General features: G+C 50.2%; 1 protein-coding gene across 2 annotated transcripts in view; it reads right to left on the bottom strand.

Moving 5' to 3' along the window:
- Positions 1-22,079, bottom strand: part of SLC6A5 (solute carrier family 6 member 5) — an 86,645-nt gene that overhangs the window by 32,095 nt on the left and 32,471 nt on the right. Inside the window, exons 3-7 of one of the 2 annotated variants that reach the window (XM_020892465.2) lie at positions 19,788-19,926; positions 17,040-17,171; positions 16,531-16,704; positions 8,635-8,776; positions 6,136-6,268 (exon numbers count right to left, since the gene is read on the bottom strand). In XM_020892465.2, the coding sequence (XP_020748124.2) occupies positions 6,136-6,268; positions 8,635-8,776; positions 16,531-16,704; positions 17,040-17,171; positions 19,788-19,926 (720 nt within the window). The remainder of the gene's footprint in view (positions 1-6,135; positions 6,269-8,634; positions 8,777-16,530; positions 16,705-17,039; positions 17,172-19,787; positions 19,927-22,079) is intronic. The other variant, XM_070457288.1, reaches the window with a different exon arrangement.

The following is a 22,079-nucleotide window of genomic DNA, read 5'->3' on the forward strand; positions in this document are numbered from 1 at the left end:
AGCGCCACATCCATCTTGCTTACGACTCACCAGTCCTGAACTTAACGACCCCGGCAACCCTCAGCTCTCGAGCCGGTGACATCCCTAAGTGCATCAGAAGACACTTGGAAGGATGAGGTCCCGCGCCCATCCCTGAGCACCCAAGCCTCCCTCATCCGTGACTGGGAGGAGGCACAGAGTGAGCACTGTGGGCTCAGAGCCCCTCCGTGCCCACCGCTGTCTCCCTTCCTGGGTACCCCTGGCCTGCCCCCAGAAGGGAGACAGAGCCCCCTCTTCACGCACTGGCTGCACAGATCCCAGGGCCTGGCAGGAGGCTCCAGCCTGGCAGGCACTGTAATTTCAGGGGATGAGGTCTGATCCAAAGACTTAGGAAGGATGGCTTGGGAGACAGTTTGAGATGAAGATAAAACTCTCGAGGTTGCTTATTTCTTCAATAAATACACACATATGCATACATTTGGACACATATTTTTGAGCATCTAATACACTCCAGGCACACGCTGGGGAGGTCGGCTGGGAAGAAGGATATATTAAAAGGGTGGACAGGGAAGACCTCTTTGAGAAGTTGCCCGGGACTTGAAGGAAGTGAGAGTGAGCCAGCTGGATATCCGGGAGAACATTCCAGACGGCGGGAACAGCAGGAGTAAAGAGCCTAAGAAGAGGGTGTGCCGACCTCCCAGGAGCAGCCAGGCGGCCAGTGCAGCAGGACTTCAGGTGGGAGAGGAGGTCGGGGCCGGGGGAGGGCAGGGACAGGTCATACCTGTAGGGCCTGGGGGCGCGAGGGTGAAGATGGGGAGGATTGGGGCAGAGCAGTCACACAATCTAATACTTTAAGTGTCACCCAGCGGCTACATTGCGCTTTTACTGCAGGGGGAGCGGTTAGGAGGTCACGGCTGCAATCCAGGCAGAGGGCAGCAATGGTTCCACCCAGGGCATTTCAGAGGAGCTGGGACAATGGTCAGAAACCAGAGCAGCCGAGCGACAGGACTTCCTGACGATTTCATGTGGAGAGAGAGAGACAGGGAGGAAGGAGTTCAGGGTGACCCCGAAGGTTCTGGCCTCAGCCGCTGATGGGCAGAGGACCTGTCGGCTGAACGGGACAGGCTGCAGGTCAAGGAAAGAAGAGGAGGTACTTCTTCCTCTAAACCCAATTCGATCCCTGGGTTGGGAAGATCCTCTGGAGAAGGGAAAGGCTACCCACTCCAGTATCCTGGCCTGGAGAATTCCATGGACTGTATAGTTCATGGGGTCACAAAGAGTCGGACATGACTGAGCGACTTACACTTTCTAAACCCAGTTACTTGTCAAGGCCAAAGTCTTCCTGTCTACAGACCAGGCGTGGGCTGGTCTCCTGGTCTCCACACAGCTTCCGCCACCCACCAGGGGCCTCTTCCCTGCCCCCATGACAGGGGTCCCTCCTCCGTCCCTGCCCTGAGGCACTGGCATTACCAGGGACGGCGAGGGGGTGGCCTGCTCCATCCCACCCCCCAAACTTGCTTCTCTCCTTCCCCTTCCACACAGCGGGAAACCCAAAGGCGTCTGCTGTCTCAGGAGAAAGTCACTCCCGGGACGACCCAGGCTGTACCCCCACCTGTCAGATGGGGCCAGAGGAGGAACGCTACAGGGCCCAGCGGGGCGCTGAGCGGTCTGACCTCCGCACCCCACCAAGACCGCAGGGGCCGGGCGACAGTCCTGATCACGTGGGGCTGGGGGGAGGTGAGGATGGGAGGGGGCGAGGGAGACAATGCAAACAGTGGGGTCCGGCAGGAAGAAGACCCCACGACTAGCACCAGTCTAACCGCCTGAGACGCTGCTCCCATTTGACTGCTGGAGGTGGTTCGGGCACAACTGTTTCTGGAGCTCCCGCCACGGATCAGCTCTTTGCAGCCCCATTTTACAGAGGAGAAAACTGAGGCTCGGATTAAGGCTCCCTCAAAGGGTTAAATATCTCACTCAAGGTCTTCCAGCTGGAGCCAAGATCCAGACTTGACATTTTCTAACTCCAAAGCCTATTTCCTTCCTTTTAATGCCAGTCCTTGAGCCACCTGATCAGAAATGTGAGAGGCAGGGGCTCGGGTGAGGCAAGGGAACACCCAGGTGCACAGTTTAAGGAAGCGCCCATTCTCACCGGCCCACCCTGCACGTGCAGGAACCTGAGAGTGAACTCAGCCCTAGATTTCACACCCCAGGCACGTGTCTGCCTCACCGGGTCTGGCCCTGGTGTGTGCAATGATGCACTCGGGTTGTTGATGAGGATCGCCTGTGAACTGAAAGGATGCCCAGTTTCATGTCTAAATCCTGGGGATGCCTCCCATGTGAGCCAGGTGTTCGTGGAGGTTTGATCACAGCTAGTTTCCCTGTGTCGTGGGGACTTCAGAACACACCTGTTTCAGGATGGACTGTCAGAGACATTAAACTTGAACAGTAATGAATTATACTTGGCAGGAGTGACTATGATGGGTTGATCCCAGCCTGCTGGCCTGACACCTGGCATCATCGTCCTCACGATGGGAGCCCTGAACAGGTGGTAAGGCCACCCCCCTCCCAAGGCTGTGCCGGCTAATTAAGCGAGCTTTCTGTCCTTGCCGTAACTCTCCAGCAGAGCGGCCCTGGAGGTCAGATGGGCTGCGTTTGACCTTCGGGCTGCCTGCTGGTCACACCAAACTCTGGAATTCTAGCTGTTCAAAGGGAGACAGCGGTCTCATAGAAGGCAACCAGCCACTCTTATCTCCTAGGACCCTAAACAAGAGGACCTGAGCTTATCTTGCTGCAAGAGAAGAAGGACATCTCTGTTGCTTAGAAATGACAATTCTGGTGGAACTTCAATCACAAAGAAGCCTGTTATAATGAGGAGCTGCAGCCGTGCTTACAAACAAAGCTTCATGATTAATGTCGCACAGCCCAGGGCAGGAAAATAAATTGGGACACATTATTTCTGGCGGTATTCCTCATTTTAAAAAATTAATTATTGATCCCTAGTTGGAAATCTTTCTCAACGAAGCAGAAAGATAAGTTAGCAGATCTAAAAGGAAAACTTACTTGCTGCTGCTGCTAAGTCGCTTCAGTCGTGTCCAACTCTGTGTGACCCCATAGATGGCAGCCCACTAGGCTCCCCCATCCCTGGGATTCTCCAGGCAAGAACACTGGAGTGGGTTGCCATTTCCTTCTCCAATGCATGAAAGTGAAAAGTGAAAGGGAAGTCGCTCAGTCATTTCCGACTCTTCCCGACCCCATGGTCTGCAGCCTACCAGGCTCCTCCATCCATGGGATTTTCCAGGCAAGAGTACTGGAGTAGGATGTCATTGCCTTCTCCGTTACTTGCTGAGAGCTACTCAAAAATCCTCATTTCAGAGACAGAGTCCATGATATCTGGCACCAAGGAATAAGGTCTACATCATGCCAAGAACTGATTCTGACTGAATCAGAACTGAACCATCCCCCTAAAAATCAGACTGAGAGATAAAGAGAGGTCTAAGAGAAAATATACTTTAACCCTTGAATTTACAGACGTGGAAGAAGGGATAAAGTGCCTCCTGGGACTTGCCCAACTGGCAATGAGAGCTGACGACGGTGAGATGTCCCGATTCACAGTGCAGATGATGAGTCCAGAATTCTGCGTTTCCACATTCCTAACAGACCCTCCTTGGGGGAGGATGTCATGTAGGGGAAAGAGTCTAGGCTTTAAAGGGAAACACCTGGCTTCAAACCCCAGGGCTGCCATTTAACAGCATGACCTCAGGCAATTTACTTTGATGTGCTTCAGCTTCTCTATCTGTAAAATGGGAAGAAATGTCAATATCCTGCTAGGTAAGGTGGATGGAATGCACTAAAACAGGTGAAGTACACTGCCTGGCCCACGGGGTGCTCAACCAAGTTCCCTTTCTCTTCCCATTTTCCCACCAGAGCCGCTGCTTTCAAGATGTGGGTATGGCACAGTACCCACTCAATCAATCAATATCACAAAAATGAAAAGAGCTAATGTTAATTAAGAACTGACTATATGCCAGGTATCCATTCTCTCACCTAATCTTAGAGCAGCTCATGAGGTATGTACCGTTATCCCCATTTTACAGATGAGGAAACTGAGGCTCCTACGGTCAAATAGCTCATCCACAGTTACACAACTAGAAAGTGATAAAGATGGGATTTGAACTCAGGTTGGTCTGAATCCACAGCCAGCAGGTCATCCTTCCTCATGTCAGCAAGAAGCCTGCTGTTATCCTCTTCACCATCACCTCTTCTCCCACCAGTCGGACCTTCTAGCCTATCCTGCTAGAGACCTGTCTGGCCTCTTTGATTATGGTTGAAGTTGTCCTCTCTCCATTTCCAGCTATAAGTGATGGTCCTGCCAGTTGGATTTTGGCTGAGCAAAGGTGTGGTCACTCTTGCTAAGCAACCTCCTGTCTGGCCCTTTATTCCCACTCGAAGCTCAGTTCCAAGTCGCAGGAGGTGAGGAGACTCGGAAACCCTCGGGACTCACAGGACGTTCCTGTCAATGTCATGTTAACATCTTCCCCATTTTCTTGTTGCCCTAGAAAAACAATCGCTCCAGTCTCCTAACACTCATTCAGAGTCAGCGGGCGCCTCAGGGGTCACGTGATCCCAGCTCTCGTTTTATGGAGAAGGAAACTGAGGTCAGAGAGGGAAAGTGCCTGCATCTCAGCCAGCAAGTGTTCTGACAGAATCATATTAGAGCCAGTGAGTCTTAGACATCACCCAGTCCAACTGCCTTCACTGTGGAAATGAGAGAACCATTAGCTCCTGAAATAGCTAAGATAAAGAAAATCTGCTGTCTACTTACTGGCAAAGAGATAAATCAAACCAAGGGCAAATGTGAAGCCCAGACAGGTTTCATGGCCCAAGTGGAGATGTCCCTACACCTTGGGAAGGTCTGGGGGACTAGAACCCAAGCCGGCTCTCTCCCCACCTGATGTCATTTAAGGGCATCACCTGGCTCAGGTGATCCTGACCAAGATGCCAGAGTCCACCGTTCGGGCCCACGTGGAACCAGATTACATGGAAGGCACCAGAGGCCCTGACGATCTTGTCCACGTGTCTGGGGAGAAGACAGACTGCTCTGTGTCGCTGATGGGTGTCGTGTGGGTGCCTGGTGGGGCCTGGGAAACACGCCCAGCAGGTGAAAGCTGGCACAGACCCTCGGCCCTATGAGGCCTGATCCTTCCAAACTGGTTGCATCTCATTGTGACCACGCTAAGCCCTGACCCAGACAACTGGACCACGTCAAACTCTACAACCTGTGGACTCAAGAGTCCACCATCACACTCTATTCCTTAGGCCTTTGAGACAGTTCGGGTTTCACTCTGAAACATGCAAATGACTCTTAAGATAATTAAATATTATTGGTTGTCATCAAAGAGATTGGTTAACCATTTAATGGTTTTTTTCTTTTTCTAAAGAAGCAGGAAGACGAGGGGAAATGCTGGGACCCTACCACGAGGTCCAGTGTGCCCTGGGGTCGCCCACACGCCCTGTGTGTTGTGTCCTGGAACCGAGCTTGGGGCAGGGGCTTCACCACCTCCAAAGGGCCAGCCAAGTGACTACCTAGCAAGAGGGGCCAAGCATGTGCTCCACAGAAAGATATCCCGCTGGCAGGACCATCACCCTTTACTGCTGGGGGCATGTGGGGTGAGAGAGTGTTAGGCTCCGGACAGGAGAAAGGGCATGAAAGGCGGAGGGGTCAGCAGTGGGAGAAGGAATCCACTTTACAATTTTTATCTTACTCCAGCTCCTTGGGAGGAGCAGTAATTGAGCTGGCAGCCAGACCAAGATGCAAAAAGCCAGAGCAGTGATTCTAGAGCTTGGGGGAGTGACTGAAGCATATCGGGGATTCCCATCTACTGAATGAAGGGCCCGACAGGAAAGGAAGGAAACCCATCCATCCCCTAGGAGCCTTGAGAACATCTGTCTCATTTAACCCTTAAAACCTCTGGGGCAGAAAGGCGCTATTACCCCATTTTACAGATAGGAGTGAAGTCACTTGCCCAAGGCCCCACAGCTACTCAGGGCCAGAAGGAGAACCCGCAACCCTGACTCTCTTCCCAGGTGCTGGGAAGACCACACAACCGGCCCTGGGTGTCCCAGAGCTTCCTCTTACTTTTCCTTTTTTTCTCTTACTTTTCCTGAAGTCTTGATTCCCTTCGCCAAGGAGGCATATACAATCACCCAAGCCAGGAAGAGGCAGAGGGCTAGTGGCCACCTGATCTCGCCAGGATACTCAATCCCTGCAGAAATCTTCAGCACAAAGTACCTGTGAGTTCAAAGCAGAGAAGTGATGGGGGCGGGGTGGGGAGGGAGGGGGGCAGGGAAGAGAAGCAGGAGGTGGGGGAGGTGGCGGTCTGCAGGCTTTCTCCTCCTGCAGAGCCCGGAGCCTGGAACAAAATCCCAGCATCCCCCACCCTCCCCACCAGGGGCCGGATCAGATCAGGTTGTGAGGGGTTTGCTGACTGGGGCTCCCGCCCACAGCTGTCTGAGGTGGAACCAACTGAATTCACTCTGCTTTTAATTAATTATGGCCCTAAATGACTTACCGTATAGCACAGGGAACTCAATATTTTATAATAACCCATAAGGGAAAAGAATCTGAAAAAGAATGTGTGTGCGTGTGTCTGTAACTGAATCAAGGGTTGTACACCTGAAATTAACATGAGGTGGTAATACAACTGTACTTCAACTTGAAAAAAATTAATTATGGCCCTGGGCAGGCTCTGAACAAGACTACATCAGCTCTACCATCATTGGCAGCTGCCCCGGAGCAGTGTAACAAATTCAAAAGCCTCGGGGTGGTGGGGTGGGGGGGTCCTGGTGCAACCACCCTCCCCCAAAAGGCATTACAGAGGTTGATGTTTGTACATAAGAACACACCACTAAAAAAAAAAAACACCACTAACAGAAACTCTGAACTGCCAAGGAGGATTTTGTGTGTGCTTTTGTATTGTTCTACTCTTTTACGAGAACACATCCCAAGAGATTTTTTATAACTTTAAAAAATCAGTACAGAAAGAATAAAAAATGCTGCTGTGCATTTTAGTTCAGGCTGTGACGGGCCTGCCCCGGGGCTGCGGTTGGCTGAAATGGATACCTCAGGGCTAGGTAGGCCTTACTCAAGGAACATATTCACAGACAGATGACCAGCGGCAAATGGAAGGGAGCTGGCGCTCATCTGTAGTGACTGCTGGCACCTGAAGGAGTCCCAGCCTGTCTGGAGACCCCCACATCCCTGGCCAGAGGGCACATGGGCACCCTCACTCCTGGGAACAGGAGGCTGCATCAGGGACCATGAGTCATCACGACAGACAAGACCATCCCCTCGACTCTGCACCAGTCAAGTCCCGGAGCCTGCGTGTGTGTTGGGGGGTCTTTCTGTGACCTGACCCAAGGGCCAGCCAGCATCCAGACTCTGCAGCAGGGGTTCCCAGCCTCTAGAATCTAACGTCCGATGATCTGAGGTGGAGCTCAGGTAATGAGAATAAAAATGAAATACACAACAAATGTTAAATTCTTGAATCATCCTGAAAGTGCAAAAACTCTTCCACAAAACTGGTCTCTGGTTTCAAAAAGGTGGGGAACCGCTGCTCTAGAGGGCTGCAGACATGACAGCTGACTGATCTGACCTGCTCAGGGAAGCCGAGGGGACCCTCCTGGTCTAGCTGGGGCCCCCTGGGCTCAAGGGTAAAGAAGAAGTCACCAAGCGTGGGACCCGCCTCAGCTCCCAAACCTCAGGGGCCATATTTCCCAAGGCCTGAAAAGGTCCCCCAGCCCCCACGACCCACCCCGCAATGGGTAGGCCGTCTAATCAATGATTCCCCAGACCCTTGGCCTTCTCAACCACTCCATGGTTTAATAAGGGATGTCGGATGGGCCTGGAGAAGCTCTTGACAACAGTCCCTCTGGGAAACTAAGATGTTCCCAGAGAATTCGCAGAGCCACAAAAGGCAGATTTACAAATCACTCTACCATACAACCACTGTCCAGGTGGCACTAGTGGTAAAGAACCTGCCTGCCAATGCAGGAGACATAAACGATGTGGGTTCGACTCCTGGGTGGGGGAGATCCCCTGGAGGAGATCGACAATACAGCTGACCACATGGATTATGTGATCAGATTTCAGCCAACCACGGGTCAGGCTCCTTTCTCAATGTTCAGGGTGAATGGAGGCCCACCCTCACTGGTCGAAGTTATTTTTAGAGGGGATTTTTTTTTCCCTCATTCAGCCTAACTGCCCCTTCTGTTCTATGAGGAATATTCATGTACCCTCAGAGTCCATACAGGAGAGGAAACTTGGAATAGGAATTCATGGTACCCGGGAAAACCAGCGGGGATGTAGTGACCGCTTCTTATTATCTAAGTAGAGGCCGCCAACGAGGGGCCCACTGACCTATGCATCTTATTTGACATCAGTGTTTCACTTTAGTTGGTTTGCTAACATTTAAAATGAGAGAGAGACATAAGAATTCATATTTGATTTCCAGCGTCTCTTGTAAAATGGAAGCCCTGGTGCACTGACCCAGTGGGCAGAGAGGGGGCAGAGAGAGGCAGCCCAGCCCCCAAGTCCACAGGCTGGATATTCACTAATTTTCTGGGTTTCTCTCGGAAAGTGTTTTTAAAAAATCTTACTTGAAATACTCTTCACTCCCACTGACAAATGTCTTATTGGCCTGGCTGGTGAAGTTAACCATTGTCAAGTTGGGATAGGCGGTCATGCAGAAAGTCGAGTTCTTGATCTGTATTTTGGGATGGTCATTAATCACACAGGAATCTGTTCAGGAGAGGATGGAATGAAAACACAGTGAAATCTGTACAGAAAATAGACACTTGTCCTCCAGCAACTTAAAGACAAAAGCTAAAATATTTCCTCAATATTGGACAGTCACTTTTGGGAAGGTATTAACTGAGCAAAGCTGGATGCAGATGAACCCCAAAATTGTGTGTTACTCAACCCGGAGCCCCTGGTACCCGCTTCAACCGTGCCTGCTCCTGGTAACAATAGTACTGCTTTCTGGAGCGCTCTCTCTGCATGCGAAGCACTTTACATGCGTTATCTACCCTGAGGCTCACAGCAGCTTAGGCTGTGGGTACCACTGCCTCCATCTTTAAGATGAGGAAAAAGGCTCAAAGTAAGGTTACTAGGTGATTCTACCAAAATCATACAGCTAACGAGAAAGAGAAGCAGGATTCAAACCCAGATCCTTATGATTCCACAAAGAATAAACGGCTTGGGGAAATGAATTTTAATCAGGCATCAGCAAAAATGAAGGGCTACAGCCAGAGAAGACTCACTAATAAGCTCACCCTGAACCCACTGTTTGGCATGACGGCCGACACACAGAGGTCCCCTAAGGATGCGGGCCGTGTGCTTTCTGCACAACAACGTGAGCTCAGGAGCCTGCAACAGGGCTTCCCAGCTGGGGATGAATTTGTCCACCAGGGGGCACCTGGCAATGTCTGAGGACACAGCTGTCCTGTTTAGGGAACAGGAGGCTCCTGGAGTCTAGTGGGCAGAGCCCGGGGATCCTGCTAAACATCCGACAGTGCACAGGACAACCCCCATGACAGAGAATTATCCAGCCCCACATGTCAACAGTGCAGAGGCTGAGAATGCCTGACCTAGGCTGGGGTGGGGCTGGGGAACTAACCAGATGAGTCAGTGTGTCTGGCACCTTGCTGGAAGCTTTGCCAATTATCTCATAAAAGCCTCCGAAAACCTGGGAGGTGCCTATTATTATCCTCATTTTAAACAGGAAGAAACTGAAGTCTTTGTGATCACGTTACAATGTCTCTATGATCCCTTGATTGATAGTTTAGATAAACAGTCCACCAGGATTAATGCCAAAGGATATTTAATGTATAAAGACATGAAAGTAACACTAACAACAATAACTAACACTTAAACAGCACTTGCCATGTACTGTTTTAAATGTCTTACATGTCTTAAATGTCCTGACTAATTTGCCTCACACCTGCAAATAAAGAAACTGGGCACAGAGAAGTGCAGCTGCTTGCCAAGGTCACACAGCAGAATCAGGAGGCAAACACTCACTCTCTCTTTGGAGGCCATGCTCTGAACCACTCTCCTGGGAAGCACAGAGCAGGGAACATAAACTCAAACACCTTCAAGAGTCAGGCTGGTGACACAAATGAGAAAGATATAAAATGGAGGGTAAAAAGTTATGATAAACAGAGAGGATGACAGAGGATGAGATGGTTGGACGGCATCACCGACTCAACGGACATGAGTCTGAGTAAACTCCGGGAGTTGGTGATGGACAGGGAGGCCTGGCGTGCTACAGTCCATGGGTTCTCAAAGGGTCAGACATGACTGAGCGACTGAAATGAACTGATCTGAAACAGAGAGTATGATCTTCCCTCTGTATCTGCAGATTTAATATCCTCGGATTCAACCAACTGCAGACTGAAATTTCAATGGAGGTTGGCTGGATACTGTTTTCATTGTCTACACCATTTTACACACTGCACTGGAACACCTGCAGACTTTGGTATCCGAAAGGGCTCTGGAACCAATCCCATGAATGTCGAGAGATGATTGCACCAGCCAATCCTGCCACGCTTTCCCAGGTGTTCTGATCAAAGATGCAGAAAACCTGCATATTTACATGAAGTCTCTCCATTTTAAAATATTGGAAATAAGGCCAAATTATCTTTAAACACCGTGGACCAAACAAACAAAAAACATGCAGCCTAGATCTGGTGCATGGATTCCAAATGTATGTCCTCCATGGAACAGCAAAGTGGGTAAACCTGCGAGTTCAGGGATTTCACTAGCTCTGAGAGCTTGGACAAGTTCCTTTATCTGTCCAAGCCTTCGTTTTTCTGATCCTAAAGTGTCTAGTTTGAAGGCTGTTCTAAGAACCAAATTAAGGGAGATAGATCATGAATGAAACCATCTCACGCAACACCTAGCACACAGCTGAACTCGGTAAAATTTAGCCATAATGCAAATGGCATTGTTACATCTTTTCATGGGATGAGCATCTCTGACCCTCAAGATCATCTCTCAATTCCAGTTGCCAGCCATAAAGTATCTAATGCCTCCCACACAACCTCTCCAGAATATCTGAGAAGGCCGAATAAAATTTAAAGCTGTGATAATAAGAACCCCTTACCTCTGATTGGTTCCTTAGACGACAGGTTTTCTAAACAGCGGTACTACTGACACTTGGGATCAGAAAATTCTCTGTGGTGAGGAGGCTGTCCTGAGCATCGCAGGGTATTATATTAGCAATATCGCTGGCCTCTGCCCACTAGATGTCAGGAACATTTATCTTCCCCCTACCCCACTTGTGACCAAAAATGTCTGTGAACATTGCAAAATGCCTCCTGCAATATCTCTGGAGTTTGAGAAGCACCACTTAGAGAGTTCTCAAAAAACCTTCTTACTCAATATTATCTTCTTTAATCAAATAACAGTTTCAGGGGGATTCTGAGCTCAAAACTATCAACTATTTACCAAGGAAGCATTTGTTTCCCCCAGTGGGGACCAGGTTGAAGGCAATTAAAGCAACACCCATGTCCCTTTTCCCTAAAGAAGCACAGAAGTTATTTCCAGCCCTCCTGCCAAAAATTCCAGCCCTCCTGCCAAAAATTCCAGCCCTCTATGATGGAAGAGATCGCTAACACACGGGCAAACTTCAAATCGCTTGCTTCCAAACCTGCCACAGGGAAACACGTGGGCAGCTTCCCTAGCGCGCGTCTCTGGGCGTGTCTGGATTACCACTCACCGCCGCAGCGCAAGGTCACAGCGTCCCTGCGGCACTGCGGACCGCTGCGATATCCCTTCCCACCACTGGGCGGCAGGAGCGCGCTTCCCAGCGCACTGCGCCTTCAGGTCCGCCCGCAAAGGAACGCCGGGCCCTGCCGCCAGCCGGCTCTGCGGCCCAGCAACCCTGAACAAAGAACCGCGATAAGGGTCGCGCTGAACTGGAAGCGGTGGGAAGGATTCTCTTTACTTGGGCAATCAGGAATAAATGAGAGCACACGAAAGACTAGGTAGGAAAGGAATCGTTGAATTAAAGTTCTAATGCAAATTAAGCCATTCCAGAAATAGAAATGGTGTTTGTGCAATTCCCATTTTAGGTAACCCAGCTAGCTCCTGATTTCAAAAAGCAGTCTCTGGTCTCACTCAGCAGGACATGGATTAGCCCTTCAACATTACAACTACCCAGAGGGTTGAATGTCCTTAAGGATAGCAGCCTCTCTCACAATCTACACCTTAGAAATGTGTGGCAAGCTCTACCAGTGGACTGAGCCGGGGCAGGTACAGCATCCTGGCATCTGAGTGATGAGGGGGGTCCCCGGCGGTGTGTCCCTAGCAAAGCTCAGAGGCCGTGGGATAAAACCCTTCCTGCTGTAAGTGAAGGTCACAATGGCCAGGGAATCTATCCTGCTCTCCTGGGACCAGCTGCCGCTATCACAGGATAGGGTGGCTATGGGGTTATAAGGGGGTGGATGAGCTTGGGAGGTCATTTGTGGAACACTGCATTAGGGGAGGGAGTTTTTCCACTTCCTAAATGAGGACAGCAAAGCCTGGCATGCTGCCGCCCATGGGGTTGCAAAGAGACCGATACGACTTAGTGACAAACAACAAAAACAAGCCTCTCAGAATGACCATTTGGGAGGCAGCCTGGGACATCATTGTCTGGACTCCCTTTATTTTATTTTTTTGCTGACACCATGCAGCACGCAGCATCTTAGATCCCTGATCAGGGATCGAACCTGTGCCCCCTGCATTAGGAACATGGTGTCTTAGCCAATGGATCAGCACAGAAGTCTTTGAACTCCCATCTTGTCCAGCGGAAAAATGAGGCTACAAAGCTGACTATGTCTCTGCAAGTCATCCCCTTTTCTAAGTCACTTTAGGACCCCACAGGGTCAATACTTATAAAAAGGATAGCCTGGCCCTGGTCATGGAAAACGGTCAAGTTTATAAAACCCAGCAAAGAACAGATGGAGGGGTTCCACTGAAAGAGGGGAAACTGAGACCTCCACTTTAAACAAACAAAAAATTTTAAACTACCAGCTAAGAATGAGATAAGATCAGCCGAGCCTATCCGCATGCTTCCAGGGAATAGAATGCAAAATGTCCATTTCTCTCTCTGCTCAGAGCTTGCATCATTTTTATGGTTTGACACATAAGGTAAAGTGCTTTGCTGTAATAATATCTTCACTCTTCCTTTCATGTTCCCTGGGATATTATGAGCCAGAAAAAAAAATTCCACAAAACCAGCAAGGCCTGCACCCACATGCCTGGCCCAGTCATTGTGTTCAGGTTGCTGTAAAAATACACACACACTATATATAAATGTACATGTATACATATACATATACATTCTCTAACCATAAAATAAATAGAAAATCCCTGGTAGAAAATCTAGGGAAAGGGGAAGAAAAGAATGGCTCCAAATCTACCAGGTAATATGCTGTGTGTCACTTTCCTATATGTTTTCTAGTGAGCACATTATTGTTAATAAAAAGAAAATTATACTATAAATCTGTACCCTGCTTTTACATTTAACATGATGTGCTGATGATATCCCTATGTTTTATGAATATTCATTTTTAAAGACAATGAAGTATTCTTTAGTCTTTAAAAATGCACTGTTATTTGAACCATGGAATTATTGAATTTTTGTTACATATCTAAGCATTCCCCGTGTTTTCCTAGGCTATAAATGTGACTACAATGAACAATCTTGAATAGTCCTTACCCATGTCTTTGATTTTCCCTTAACCGTAGATCCCCAGAAGTGGTATGACTGAGTCAAAACTACTGTTCAAATGAGCTTTCTTTTAAACCCCATAGAATCTCAGCTATAAACACCTGGGCAGATGTCACTCTGCTAAGGCTGACAGAATAAAGCCTTCAGGAGCCCTGGATGAGCAGAGAATTGGGGTCATTGAGACCCTAATTCTGGTGCTGGCTCTACCTAGAGATGAGGGACTGGATACTTCCACCCTCTGAGGCTTAAGAGTCCACTTTGTCACCTGCAAAATAGTGACAACGTCATCTGCCTCTTCGGACTCATAGGGTTCTTATTAGGAATAGCAGAGACATCATTTATGAAGCTGCTGTGTAGGCTAGGCAATGGTTAAGACCATGGCCTTGGGAGGCAGGCAAACTTGTGATCAAATCCTAGGTCTACCACAGAGCTAGTTTTATGAACTTGAGCTCTAGATTTTTTACCTTTAAAATGGAAATAACAATTAAACCCATATGTTGGCTTGTTGTCCATCCTAACATTGGTAATATGAATTTTTAAAGAGTTTAACATGGTAAGTGATGCTTGCTATTACTGTTAGGGCTTACTGTGTTGCATAAATACTAGTGGATATTGTTAGCAGAATGAACAGTGTTTCTGAACTACCATCCCTCCCAAGGGACAGATGCAAGACACCGATCACCATGACCCAAGAAGGCCCTGGTGGAAGTGCCCAGGGAAGCTTCCCTGGAGGCTGGATCAAGGCAACAGCCTTCCCTGAGCAGGCGCGCCCTCAGAAAGTGACTTCTGTCCCAGACACAATCCTGGATGGATAGTCCGGGCACTGGGATAACTTGAGGCTTTTCTTCACTCCAGACCCCACATCCTGGACAATGCACTTTGCCAAAGTAGCAGCCAGTTTCAGGAATCCATTCCAGCAGCTGATTGTCAGTGGTGAATCTGCGAACAGCTAGCTTACTGAGTGGGGTTCTCTCAGCGGCTTTGCAAAGGTGGCTCTGAGCCGGTAGGGAGAACAGGGCAAGAAGGTGGGCACTCCATTCCAAATGTGGTTAAGGGCAGACCAAGGGCTGTGGGCAAGCACCAGCCTGGTGGTTCCTACTCCTGGGTGCATCTGGAGAACTGTAAAAATACAGTTTTACAGAGTACTAGGCTTCATCCCCGGAGAGTCCAATTTACTTGGTCTGGGCTCAACTCTAAGTGATGTCCTGATTTGCTAGTTCCCAGGGGATTCCCATGTGTAACAGCTTGGGTTGAAAACCACTGCTCCTAACTTTAGAGTTCATCCATATGGAGACTGTAAAGATGAAGGCACTGAAGCCCAGGGTCTAGAGGGGCCCTTGCCCCTGCTCATTCCACTGGTGAGCCCCACACCAGCTGTTGTTCAGTTGCTAAGTAGTGTCAGTCTCTTTGGGACCCCATGGACTGCATCATGCCAGGCTTCCCTGTACTTCACTCTTTCTCCGAGTTTGTTCAAATTCATGTCCATGAATGTCCCCACTCCAGGGAATCCCTCAGATCCTCATTCTGAGCACGTCAGGTGCCCTGGGTTTGAATTTGATGAGCAAGTGTCTCCAGTGTCAGCTCTCTGGCAATCTCATCCAAAGGGCCGCCGGGTGGAGGCAGGATGTGTTGTGTGTGCCCACGCACAGGTGTGTAAAAGTACTCCAGTGTGAGTTCCCACCTTTAGGAACATGCATCTCTTGGGGGTGGGGGAGGTGTGAGGGATGGGTCATCTTTCTCTCTTACACACTCAAAGCGTGTAAGTAACTTCCTTGTTCGGCAGCGTGCAGGCTGTCCAGGCAAACGAGCTGGGCTGGCGGACCGACACTAAGACACACAGGATTCTGACTGCTTAAAGGGAATAACAGACGTGTTGGGGAAAGAAGAAACTGCGTGCTGACTGGTGTTCACGAGAATGATCGGCACTGTCAAAGGCATCTGGTTCTAGCACCTTCTATTTGTGGCTTCCCAACTAGGACCACATCCTCCACTTTTCTCCTTACAGCAATCCCGTGCGGTAAGCAGATGAAGAATGTTGTTAGCATTTCTATTTTTCAAATGAGAAAAACTGAGACCCAGAGAGAAGTTACCTGACGCAAACGCATGTACCACCAGGGGCAAAACACCTCACATACCAGTAGCCTTGCCAGCCACTCTGCCCCGCCCCTCCTCACTGCCACCGTTTTGCCCTTGACCTAGCAAGGTGACAGTTCCCCCAAGCCCCAAAGTATTTCAGGTCTGAACCAGTGTTCCCCAGGAACATGCCCTGCCTCCCCAGACAGCCTTCCCTCTTCTAGGCACTTCGTTATGTTCCTATCAGAGGCCTGTAGGTCAAGCGTCTGTTCTCATGTGTTTGCCCCATGCTCTGGGCAGCATTCGGAGAAGTGTGGACCCAGGCTTGCATGCCTCACTCTCCTAGACTCCAGACTAGGAGTTTTTTACAGACTAGGAGTTTTTTACAGACAGTACCATGTGCAGGAGTCACCTGGGGACCCAACCCTAGCCAAATCTAGTAAGTCAGATTACTTGGTGGGACTTGCAGTTCTACATTTTCAACAAACACTCCAGCTATTCATGAGCAAACAAAAATTTGATTACCCGGCCTAGACCACGAGTTTCTTAAACATTAGAACTAACTATATTCGAGATGTGTTTTCACCTCTATACCCCCAGCATCTAGTATAGAACCTGACAAACGTCATAGGTGCTCAGTTCATCCTCACTGAATGAATGAATGAATGAACAATAAGCCTGGTGCAGGTATATCCAAACTTACCTAGTAAAAGTTTGGTTTTGTCTTTGCATTCTGGCGTGTTCCAAGGGTTGTTGCAGGAGCCCCAGGGCAGCACAGACACAAAGGAGGCAAACAGGTAGAAAAGTGTGTAGCAAATAATCACATTGTAGTATATGGCTATTAGGACGGAGATGATCAGCATTGCGATGCCACAGCCTGTGGAAGCAAAAGTTTCAGGGATTCGTTTCCTCCAGAACCTGTGGAATCTTTATGGTTGGGTGCAGGGCAGGGGAATGTAGGTGCTGGCTCCCTCTTACAGATGGACACATTAACAGTGGAATAGACTCTGTGTCTACCAGGGACATCGAGACATTCTGCCAGGAACACAGTGATGCCAGAGATGATCTTGGGCCCCAGTGGCGAAACTGATCACATAGAGAAGGAAGGAATGGGTTCTCCCAATTACAGAAGCAGGTCTCACTCCCTGGGGCCATTTGGTGCCAGAGAGGGCAAGGAAGGACTGAGGCAGCTAGGAAGCAGGGAGCACTCACCTTGCAGGGCTGGGATGGCCTTCCACACAGACACCGGCCCCTGGCTGGCAAACTGGCCCAGGGACACTTCTAGGAAGAAGATGGGCAACCCTGCCAGAGCCAGCATCATCAGGTAAGGGATGAGGAAAGCACCTTGGAAAGAGAGAGTGGGAGATGAGTGCTCAGAGAGGCCCAGGCAGGCAGGCTCCATCCTCCCCCTCGGGGAGCTCGCCTTCTCCAGGAAGATTTTGATATTCCAGCTCAACCACCAGCACCCAGGGACATATAGGAGCCATCCTCTACACAATGCCAGGATACCCTGCAACCACACTACTTTTTCAATTCCCCATTGGATGGATTGTTGGGGGTTGCAGGCTGAGTGGACTTTATTCTTTTGTTTTAGTACTTCAGCATCCCCAAATTAAGCCCTTCCTTCCAATGTTCAACAAATCCACACTTCTGATTACTACAGGACTCAGATTCAGTTAAATCTCATTGGGATCTCCACCCTCCAAATCTGCTAAACTAGACTGCAGGGGCCCTCAACTTGAGTTACTTGCACACCTTCTACCAACCAGATGGGTGGTGGGGACATCCTTCCCCCTCCACCTCAGCCTTCACACAGGTCTCAACTTCCTTCTCCATGTGAGAAGTCCCTTCCATCCTTCAAGGTCAACTCAAATGCCTCCTCCCCCAGGAAGTCTCACTTCTCTACCCTCCCATTTAACCTCCCCTCCCAACACCAGGTACTTGGCAATATTTATGTGGATGTCTTATCTAGACTACGGGCTTCCAATGCTGTTGATCCTTCCTCTCTGTTCTCTAGAACACCCAGGCCAGGGCTCCAGGAGCTAGCAGGTCTCCAGAGACTGGCTGAGGGTTCCTGGGGGTCTTCATCCTCCAGGATTCTTTGGGGTTGTTTGGTAGGAGCTTGGGGACTAGCCATGATCTTTGAAAAGGTTTGGACCAGGGAGGGCTGTTGCACAGTCAGAACCAATTTGGGGACTCATGACACCAGAGCCCAGAACACTGGGCTTCACAGAAGGAAAGCTGATCTTTCTCTTGTCAGTTCCTCCTGCTGGAAGGGCCTTTCCTGTCAGGGCCCCTCCAGAGGAGGAAGGCCAGGGACTGCTGGGGAGTAAAACCAGGGCTCTTGCTTTATCCTCTCCTGAATGGGTTTTTGAGAAAGATGTGGATCATGCAGCCCTTCTCTTTTGTTCCCGGGAGGGAGGAAGCAAGCGAGCCCTCCATCCCCCTCCCCTCCATCCCCTTGAAGGGGCTGGAGCCACAGTGCTTGCAGAAAAGGTTGCCTTCACTCCTGGTGGCCGGATTCAACTCCCTATGCAGCATGAGTTTTTCTCAGGTCATGTTTTTTCTGAGATCTTTGTATTTCTCAGATCGCGGGCGAGGAAAGCTCAGGCCCTTCTCACTCATCCAGCAGAGGGTCTGGCTGCAAAGCTGCCCTGCTCCCTGGACTGGAACTCCCTCCCTCACCCACCCTGGCTGTCCGCCCCCTTTTCTGGCACTGGAAGCTTTATCACAGCACCCTGGTCTGGGGACTCCCTGCAGAGAACCAAGCGGAAACACAGCTGGGGCGGCTGTGTCTGTGTGTGACCAGCAGGCGCTCTTCTGTTTCCAGGGCACCCCTCCGTGATCATAACCACTCTGCACTCCTCATAAATCCTTGTCAACAGTGTCCTGATTTGGAATCAGGGGGAGGGGTGTTAACATATTTTTCTCTTTTCATCATCACGTGGCACTGCACCTGTCCCTCCTGCCCGTACCTGGAGAGCTCACCCAGAGACCAAAAAACAAAGAAACAAACAAAGCCCAAACCCTTAAGCTGCCTAACCCGATGGGGCGAGGGGCGCATTTCTTATCTCCTTGGTCCAGTTGAGAAGCTGTGAAAGAGGAACCTCGGTGCAAATTCCTGTTTGTAGAGGGGGCTAGGCTTAGCCCAGCTCTGTGGTGCCTCAGCTTTGCCAGGGCAAGCAGAGGGGGCCCCAGATGTGCCGGGTCCCTCCTTGGTGGGTTCAGGAGAGGCTCAATGGATCCTAGAGGCCTGGCAGCTGGTGCGTGCGTGACTGGCGCCCACCCCATTTTAGAAACGGTTTTCCTTCCACCCAGTGAGGACAAATACAACGGAAACCGTTTTTGCTAAAGTCAAAATAAACCCTGCTTGTGCCCAAGAGGACATATCTGTGTGAGTGCTTCTACTGGATTCTCAAGAGCACAAGCCCCAGCCACTCTGCGCGCCCACCTCCTGGCTCGCCTGCATTCTGTCCTCTGCAAGACCCAAGTGCCCGGCAGGCTCAGACTTCCAGGCTACTGTCTTATCACATATTTAATTCAATGTCCAGGGCAGCACAGCTCCTGGCTCTAAAACTATTCATGTGCGAGGAGGGCATCGGAATAACTTGTACCGGAATAACTTGTGGGCTAAATTAGGATTTGAACTCGCCTGCATCAGTGTTCCCCTGAATCAGGACCCGGCCTCCCAAGTGGACAATGGGGCCTGCGGGAACCCATCTCTCCCCTGAGCGCGATCTGCAGATAAAAGCCTCCTGAATCTAGCACCAACCAGGTATGGTAGCTCCTGCTCTCCGGCTTCCCATGGACGCCTACAGGGGATGGAGCTGGAGGGTGAAGGGCCTGCCCTGAGCCTCGTCTCTCAGCCCGAGTCCCCAGATTCTGCATCCCCTGCTCCAGGTCCCCCGCCAACCCACAAGCGCCCGCCCTGCCGCGGCGGAAAGAGCTGAAAAGCCATACCTCCCCCGTTCTGGAAGGCCAGGTAGGGAAACCTCCAGACATTGCCCAGCCCCACTGCGTACCCCACCATGGACAGGATGAAGTCCAGTTTGCTGGACCAGTTCCCTCGGGCCTTATTCTCATCCCCTTGCTCGTCCTCCTGGGGGCGGAAAAGCACATTGTCGGATCACAGCCCTAGGTAGGTCGGCAGGCAGGCCCCATTCCGCCCCTCCTCCACTCCCCCCCCCACAAAGCTGAGGGTCCTTCCCAGCAAGCAGGCCCCCACTTTTCACATGAGGATGCATCGGCAGGCAGGGCCCTGACCCCTCAACCCTGCACGCTTTCAGCAGGCAGGCTCCCAATTCTGATGTGAAGATCCATCTCTAAGAGACTCTTGAATCCCCTCTTTTCCCAAATCCCGCAGTCAAGTCACACCAGCAAGCAGCTTTCCCCAAACCTTGGACCTGTAGGTTGATTGCAAGCAGATCCCGCCATCCCCAACCCCTGACCAAGAGTTCCTTTGGCAAGCAGGCCCCAATATCATGCCTAGGGTCCCCAGCAAGCAGGTTCCTAAACATCCCCTACCTCCCAAGATTCCTCAACACACCCCTTTCTCTCTCTCTCTCTCTTTTTTTTTTTTGGAGTCCATGCTAAGGCCAGAAAGAGAGCTGCAATGCCTGAAGCCAGCCAGAGCCCCTACATCACTCTCTCCAAAGCCTATGGCAGAAGCTGCCTCTCAGCTCATTAAAAGGGTATTTTTCAGCTCTAGGGAAAGGGAGATGGGAAGGAGAGAATTATAGGGGTGAAACAAGAGGGGGACGGAGAAACAGACTTGGAAAGAAACAGGACATCAAAAACCCTGAGTTCTGGTCTACACTGGTCCTACCCAGCTGGATAACCCCAGGCAAGCCACTGGCTCTCTCGGAGCTTCTGTGTCCCTATCTGTAAACTGAGGGGTTCAGAATCACGGTCCCCCCGAGGCACCCTCCAGCTCCTGCAGTCTATGGGTTTGGGGAGCTCACCTCTCGAAGCCCACACTAAGATGCTCTCTTAGGGCAGTCCCTAGTTCTGGAATGCCTTACTGAAAGGCAGAAAGAAAAACTGAAAATCAACTCAGAAAGTGTTCAGGACACCTGGACACGACACAAAGCTTCCAGGGACCTGAGCCCTGGTCCTGCTCCCTCCTCCGTGATCCTCCACCTCCTATTCTAGCATTCTGGCCTGTTCACACTGTTCCACAGGCCATGGAGGATAAAGAAGCAGCTGGCAAGATGGGAAGGAGGTCTGGGGGAGAGAGGAGGGGCAAGGTGGGTGGCAGAAAGACCAGAATCAGAAAGACAGGCAGAGCTGGAAATAGGTAAAGGCAGGGCTTGATCTACACTGACCATCTTTAATATCCCTGCTACCTCCCACGCACGTACCATCTCCAGTGCCCTCCCCCTTCAATTCTTCCAGGGCTAGAAAGGGTGGGAGTTCCGGCTCCTTTTGCCGCAGTGCGGAGGTTAAGCAAGACATGTGAGACAAATTCTCTGCCTCCACCTGGGGTCACACTCTTGGGCACAGGCTGTCACAGGCAGTTAATGCACACAGTCAAACGCTCCAGAGGTGGACCCCAAGAGCAAGGGCGAGTGGGAAAGCCTAAGGTTACATCCACTTCTAGTTATTTTAACAGCTGAGCGCTTGCTGTGTGGATAAGTGTGTGTGTGAGTCTACAAACACTAGAGTAACTAAGAAGGACTACATAAACCCTAGATCTCACACAGGGAGATGTTCTGGTTCAAGAATCCCCCCACTGGATACACAGGCTTAGCGCCTGAGCCCAGGGGAGGAGGCTGTGGAGAGGCACGCAGTGGGAAAGGAAGAGCTGAAGTCTATGAAACAGGATGGAGGGAAGAAATCAGAGAAGGAGGGGAGAGACTGGAGGGAGTGGGAGAAGATAAAAGCCCATATGGGAGGGGGGCCACCAATAACAGCTGCCTCCTCCCCCACTCAGGATTGGGATTTGCTTTGTGGGTTTTTCATGCCTCTGATTGAATCTAAAGGATCAAATGCACAGGTGAATCCAGGTTTGTAGGGCCTGAAGCTTATCCAATTGAGAGGAGTACTCTAAGAAAAATATATACACGAAATTAGGTACAAGTTTTGGAAAAGATAAGCTCTGAGGCTTAAACTTCAGTAGTGGCCTCATATAAACCACTTATCAAATGAGTTCCCACGATTATTGTAACTTGCAGTACAAAGCCCACAGGACTAAACCATCGTTCCTCCCTTCCCCCGCCCAGGTTTTTCTCTGCATTTTCTTCTCCTTTTAAA

Source organism: Odocoileus virginianus, chromosome 28 (assembly GCF_023699985.2).
Source record: "Odocoileus virginianus isolate 20LAN1187 ecotype Illinois chromosome 28, Ovbor_1.2, whole genome shotgun sequence".
Taxonomy (NCBI): domain Eukaryota; kingdom Metazoa; phylum Chordata; class Mammalia; order Artiodactyla; family Cervidae; genus Odocoileus; species Odocoileus virginianus.